Genomic DNA, 6,579 nt, shown 5'->3' with positions numbered 1-6,579 from the left:
CAATTACAGCAGTATATTGTAAAAAAAAGTTGTGTGAATATGGTATCTCTCTCTCTCAAAATAATTTATATTGCCGGGCGTGGTGGCTCACTCCTGTAATCCCAGCACTTTGGGAGGCTGAGGCGGGTGGATCACGAGGTCAGGAAATCAAGACCATCCTGGCTAACCAGGTGAAACCCCATCTCTACTAACAATACAAAAAATTGGCCCAGCGTGGTGGCGGGCGACTGTAGTTCCAGCTACTCAGGAGGCTGAGGCAGGAGAATGGCATGAACCTGGGAGGCGGAGCTTACAGTGAGCCGAGATCACGCTCCTGCTCTCCAGCCTGGGCGACAGAGCGAGACTCCGTCTCAAAAAATAAAAAATAAAAAATAACGTATATTGTAAATCTTAGCAACCTCAGCATATGATTTTTTTTTCTTTCCTTAAAACAAGAATCTTACCTTTTCATTTTATGGCTTCTCTTTGCATATCTGAATTTCCAGTGTCTCTACTCTTGTGCTTTAGGGCCATGATCAAGTAAAATAAGCGGTTCTTGAGCACAGGCAACTGCTATACTGCAGTAGTCAACCTGATAACTGAGATGACTAGCTACTAAGGAACTAATGGGCAGGTATTGTCTGCAGTGTGGATATGCTAGACAAATGGATGATTCACATCCTGGGCAGGCCAGAGAGAAAAGGTACAAGATTTCATCATGCTATCATGCTACTCAATGTCAAGCAATTTAAAACTTAGGAATTGTTTATCTCTGGATTTTTTTTTTTTTTTTTTTGGACGGAGTCTCACTCTGTCTCCCAGGCTGGAATGCAGTGGCGCAATCTTGGCTCACTGTAACCTCCGCCTCCAGGGTTCAAGTGATTCTCCTGCCTCAGCCTCCCGAGTTGCTGGGATTACAGATGTGTGCCACTATACCCAGCTATTTTCTTTTTGTATTTTTAGTAGAGACAGGGTTTCACCATGTTGACCAGGCTGGTCTTGAACTCTTGACCTCAGATGATCTGCCTACGTCAGCCTCCCAAAATGCTGGGATTACAGGTATGAGCTACTGTGCCTGTCCTCTGGATTTTTTCATTTAATATTTTTGAACCACGGTTGACCATGGGTAACTGAAGCATTGGAAGGCAAAACCATGATAAGGGGGAACTACTATATGTATTGAAAATCCAGATCACAGAATTTTGTGTGTGTGTGTGTGTGTGTGTGTGTGTGTGTGTAATTTTCGTCATGGAAGAGATCTTAGAGAGTGTCTCCTTTATTCTCACATTTCTGATGAAACTAAGTCAGAAAGAATAAAGAGACTCACTCAAGGTGATCTGTGACAGATCCTAGCCTGGTTACCCCAGCTACATGATTTCCAATGGTACTGAGTCTAACATTAACGTTAGGTTTAAACATTAACTTTTGTAGATCAAGAATGTCCACTTGTCCTTGGAAAATTATTTAGCATCTCTGCATTAGGTCCTTAAGACAGGGCCAGTAATTGTTGCCTCATTGCTGAGAGCATCCAATGGCACACAGCAGGGGTTTAATAACTAATGGCATTCCCTGACCAAATAAGGAAGCTGTTTCTTACCCTCCCTCTTGCTGATATGTTTTGTTTTTCTCTGACCTCAGGTATATAGAAGCAGGGTAGAACAGAGGGCAGACCCCTAGCCCAGCCTGGTGTTACTAAACAATGGCAGCTGGTGAGCCAAGGGTGACCAGGGCCCTGAACTCTGTGGCCCAGGCTTTGAGGGAAACAAAGTTGTTCTCAATTGTGGAAGAGGAGAATTTGGACAGCAGAACAAAAAAGGAAGACAGCCTCTTGGAGCAGATACATTTGCCACAGGAAGCCACATCAAACCCTGGGACCTTTGCTGAGCCTCTCCATCTGCCCAGTTACTGGGAGGTAGATAGCCCCAGGAAGGAATCCAATCAGCCCTGGGCGCCAGGTCAGGAGTGGATAAAGCTGGAAAGAGACACCACAGAAGAGAAGATGTTTGAACAGCTGAAGCCAATCGAACCTGTACAGAAGATGTTCCCATGGGTGGGCAAGGTAGCTGCCACCCTGCAGGAAGCCATGAAGAGAGATTGCTGGAGGGAGGCATGGGTGAAGAAGGTGAGGAGACTAAGCTAGAGAGAGGTGGGGTCCAGGTCCTAGACTCTAGGAGCTCTTTCATGCATGCTCCTGCCTGCAGGTCAAATGAAATCTCAGATTGTTCTAGACTGAACGACATCCAGAAAAAGGAGCCGCAAAACCTTTCTCCATCTCCCGTACCACCCTGGCATCCTTCATGTGGTACTTCCTGAAATTTGTTAGAGTGGCAGCATTTTTTCTTTTGCTTTGCTTTCCTATTTGTATTCTGCATATCCTCTTTCCTCTCCCCCACATCTTATCTTTCTCCCTTTCTCTTCATCTTTTGTTTCCTTTTTTTTTTTTGAGACAGAGTCTTCCTCTGTCACCCAGGCTGGAGTGCAGTGGCGTGATCTTGGCTCACTGCAACCTCTGCCTCCCGAGCTCAAGTAATTCTCCTGCCTCAACCTCCTGAGTAGCTGGGATTACAGGCATACATCACCATACCCGGCTAATTTTNTTTCTCTTCATCTTTCATTTCCTTTTTTTTTTGAGACAGCGTCTTGCTCTGTCACCCAGGCTGGAGTGCAGTGGCGTGATCTTGGCTCACTGCAACCTCTGCCTCCCGAGCTCAAGTAATTCTCCTGCCTCAACCTCCTGAGTAGCTGGGATTACAGGCATACATCACCATACCCGGCTAATTTTTGTATTTTTAGTAGATACCTGGTTTCACCATGTTGGTCAGGCTGGTCTCGAACTCCTGACCTCATGATCTGCCTGCCTCAGCCTCACAAAGTGCTGGGATTACAGGCATGAGCCACCACATCTGGCCTCCTTTCCTTTCTATACTTCACAGTTGCTGGCCTTGTGTCTCTCTTTTAATATTTCTCTCTTCCTTCCATGGTTTTATCTTTCTCTTAGGTTTTAATTCTCTGAATCTTGAGACTGGATGTTAATCTTGTACACACATACACACACACACACACACACACATATACATACCTACATATATTTATGTAAACTTTTTGAGTCTCTCCTGTTCTTCCAGAAGCCAGTCACCTTTGAGGATGTGGCAGTGAATTTCACCCAGGAAGAGTGGGACTGTCTAGATGCCAGCCAGAGGGTCCTTTACCAGGATGTTATGTCGGAAATCTTTAAGAACCTAGCGTCTGTGGGTAAGAGGCTGGGCTTCCCTCAGCAAGCCCCCTGTCCTAAGGGCCCTGGAACATCTGGTTTCCCTGGACAGGTAGATCAGCTTACAGTTAGTTTCACTGACCCCTGGTTCTATGCTTTCCAGGTGTGAAAGATCTGAGTCACTAAGCTCAGTGGTAAAGAGAAGAAACGATAGCCTGCATGAAGGCAAAGATAACACTTGTAACATGATGACAGTGTTCTCAAAATATGCAAATTTTTCCATTCATCAAACAAATATTTACTAAGTCACTCCTGAGAACCAGATACTTTGCTAGCAGCTGACCTTTTGAATGTCTCCTTTCTGCATCTACATGTCCCAGGTTATGGTTCTTAAACAAAGGCTACAGGAGGTAACCTGTTGTCCCCATCAGATGTGAAGGGGCCACACCTGGGACCAACTCAACTCTTTCTCATTCCCACACATCAGCCAGAATCTTTCTGCATAAGCCAGAGCGAATCACCCAGCTTGAGCAACAAGAGGAACAATGGAGAGAGTTTGTCCATCTCCCAAACACAGAAGGCCTTTCAGGTAAGAATTGCCAAGCAGGGAGGAAGGTAAAAAGGGCCCAGAATAACCCCTGAAAGGATGGAGAGCTGATGGGGAGGATGAATGCTCTACAGATGCTCTCCTAGTGAACCTCTGTCCAGCCTGGTCAGACTTGGAGTTGAAAGAGAGCTTAAGATCATAGGCTTAAGTCCCTCAACTTCAAGTTGAAGATCTAAGTCTCTCTTTTTTTTTTTTTTTTTTTTTTTGAGACAATCTTGCTCTGTTGCCAGGCTGGAGTGCAGTGGCACAATCCTGGCTTACTGCAACCTCCGCCTCCTGGGTTCAAGCGATTCTCCTGCCTCAGCCTTCCAAGTAGCTGGGACTACAGGCATGTGCCACCATGCCCAGATAATTTTTGTATTTTTAGTAGAGACAGGAGTTTCACCATGTTGGCCAGCATGGTCTCGATCTCTTGACCTCAAGTGATCCACCCACCTTGGCCTCCCAAAGTGCTAGGATTACAGGTGTGAACCACCGTGCCTGGTGGGCTGAAGATCTAAGTCTTTCAGGAGAAGTAAATGTCTTCAGTTTCTAGAGATTGAGAGATGACATGAAGGTTGCTTATGTCCATGACATTGTTCTGATTAAAATGTTCTGTCCAAGAGAAAAGAGAAGCAAAGGAGATCGGCTTCATGCTGCGTTGGAGTAAGGGAGGCTTACCCTGGTAGTAAATAGTTGAGAGAGATATCAAGCTAGGCTGACTACACTTCTTGGTTTGCCAGGATGGTACTGGTTTATGCTTCTCATCCTAGCTTGATTATTAATAACACCTTTTTTCACCTGCAAGTGGCCCAATGTTCATGATGCATTATTATGCGGGTGTCTGTGGAGTGTCTATGGGAATTTGAGCAATAATGAGAATGAGATAAGATAGATTTCAAGAAGTGTTGTTGTAAGTTAAAATTTACATTTCTGACAGTGTTGAAAGACTCCAGTTAAATTTTTATTTGCTTTTAATTTGAAACGCCAAATTTATTTTTTCTTATTTCTAGCCTATAGGGCCCAAGGGTGAGGATGAATGTGTTGGGTGGGAGAGCAAGGGCAGAGACAAGTGTCTTGGGCTGAATGGAGAGCTGTGTTGTAGTTCTTCTTCTTCTTCTTTTTTTTTTTTTTTTTTTTTGAGATGGAGTTTCACTCTGGTTGCCCGGGCAGGAGTGCAATGGTGCCATCTCAGCTCACTGCAACCTCTGCCTCCTGGGTTCAAGCAATTCTCCTGCGTCAGTCTCCCTAGTAGCTGGGATTACAGGCAGATGCCACGATGCCCAACTAATTTTTGTATTTGTGGTAGAGACAGGGATTCACGATGTTGGTTAGGCTGGTTTCGAACTCCTGACCTCAGGTGATCTGCTGGCCTCAGCCTCCCAAAGTGCTGGGATTACAGTTGTCAGCCACCATGCCCAGCCTCTGTTGGAGTTCTTATAGTGGAATTTTGTGTTATTCTTCCTCATTCACTACAGAAGGTAAGAAGAAAGAGCTTCGAGAACAACATCCCAGTCTGAGAGATGAGGGGACTAGTGATGACAAGGTCTTCCTTGCATGCAGACGGGCCGGCCAGTGCCCGCTGTCTGCCCCAGCTGGGTCTATGGACAGGACCCAGGTGCTTCAAGCATCCCAGGCTGGGCCACCCTTTTTTTGCCGCATCTGTGGCAAGTGTTTCAGCAGGCGCTCCTACCTCTATAGCCACCAGTTTGTTCACAATCCCAAGCTGACTAACAGTTGCAGCCAGTGTGGGAAGTTGTTTCGGAGCCCCAAGTCCCTCAGCTATCACAGACGCATGCATCTTGGGGAGAGGCCCTTCTGTTGCACGCTCTGTGACAAGACCTACTGTGATGCTTCTGGACTAAGTCGTCACCGCCGTGTCCATCTGGGTTACCGACCCCATTCATGCTCCGTGTGTGGGAAGAGCTTCCGGGACCAGTCTGAGCTCAAACGCCACCAGAAGATACACCAAAACCAGGAGCCAGTGGAAGGAAACCAAGAGTGTACTTTGAGGATTCCAGGCACCCCTGTTGAATTACAGACACCTATCGCCAGAAGCCAGAGGTCCATCCAGGGGCTTGTGGATATGAACCATGCCAGGTCTCAGGAAACCATACCAGTGGCCAGGTCTCAGGAAACCATATTTAGAACTGAGGGTCCTATGGCCCAGAACCAGCCATCTGTACTTAAGAACCAAGCACCTGTGACCAGGACCGAGGCACCCATCATTGGAACCCCCTGTCAGGATGCCAGATCCAACTCTCATCCAGTGAAGCCCTCGAGACTCAATGTCTTCTCTTGCTCGCATTGTCCTTTGACTTTTAGCAAGAAATCCTATCTCTCCAGACACCAGAAGGCCCACCTCACAGAGCCGCCCAACTACTGCTTCCATTGCAGCAAGTCTTTCAGTTCATTTTCCAGGCTGGTCAGACACCAGCAGACCCACTGGAAGCAGAAGAGCTACCATTGCCCTATATGTGACCTCTCCTTTGGGGAGAAAGAGGGCCTTCTGGATCACTGGAGGGGCTATAAAGGCAAGGAACTGTGCCAGAGCAGCCACCATAAATGCCGGGTGATCCTGGGCCAGTGGCTTGGCTTCTCTCATGATGCCCCCACTATGGCTGGGGAGGAATGGAAGCATGGAGGTGAATAATCTCCCCCCAGGATCCATACCCTCAGGAGAAGAGGCCTAAGAGAGAAGGCCTGCAAAGGAGACAAAACAAAGGAGGCAGTGAGCATCTTGAAACATAAATAAATGGCCTTTCTGACTGAGGTCTTTCTTTGTGTTTGGTTTCCTGAGGAC

At 46.7% G+C, this 6,579-nt stretch overlaps 1 protein-coding gene across 1 annotated transcript; it reads left to right on the top strand.

The window, feature by feature from the left end:
• The first annotated feature begins 1,978 nt into the window (after positions 1-1,978).
• Positions 1,979-6,548, top strand: ZFP57 (ZFP57 zinc finger protein). Its single transcript, XM_025383816.1, has 4 exons — positions 1,979-2,101; positions 3,105-3,231; positions 3,678-3,779; positions 5,255-6,548. Exons 1-4 carry the CDS (start codon positions 1,979-1,981, stop codon positions 6,427-6,429), a joined length of 1,527 nt encoding a protein of 508 aa, XP_025239601.1. The 3' UTR covers positions 6,430-6,548.
• Positions 6,549-6,579: the final 31 nt, after the last annotated feature.

This window comes from Theropithecus gelada, chromosome 4 (genome assembly GCF_003255815.1).
Source record: "Theropithecus gelada isolate Dixy chromosome 4, Tgel_1.0, whole genome shotgun sequence".
NCBI lineage: Eukaryota > Metazoa > Chordata > Mammalia > Primates > Cercopithecidae > Theropithecus > Theropithecus gelada.
The sequence above is the reverse complement of the archived record's forward strand: the minus strand, read 5'-3'. Positions and strand labels throughout refer to the sequence as shown.

What these genes read in the sequence shown, in the direction of transcription:
- ZFP57 (XM_025383816.1), top strand. Translation starts at nt 1,979, where the DNA reads ATGTTTGAACAGCTGAAGCCAATCGAACCTGTACAGAAGATGTTCCCA. An exon ending in TAAGAACCTAGCGTCTGTGG is followed by an intron (nt 3,232 to 3,677) that starts GTAAGAGGCTGG and finishes CCCACACATCAG; the next exon opens with CCAGAATCTTTCTGCATAAG. An exon ending in AAACACAGAAGGCCTTTCAG is followed by an intron (nt 3,780 to 5,254) that starts GTAAGAATTGCC and finishes CATTCACTACAG; the next exon opens with AAGGTAAGAAGAAAGAGCTT.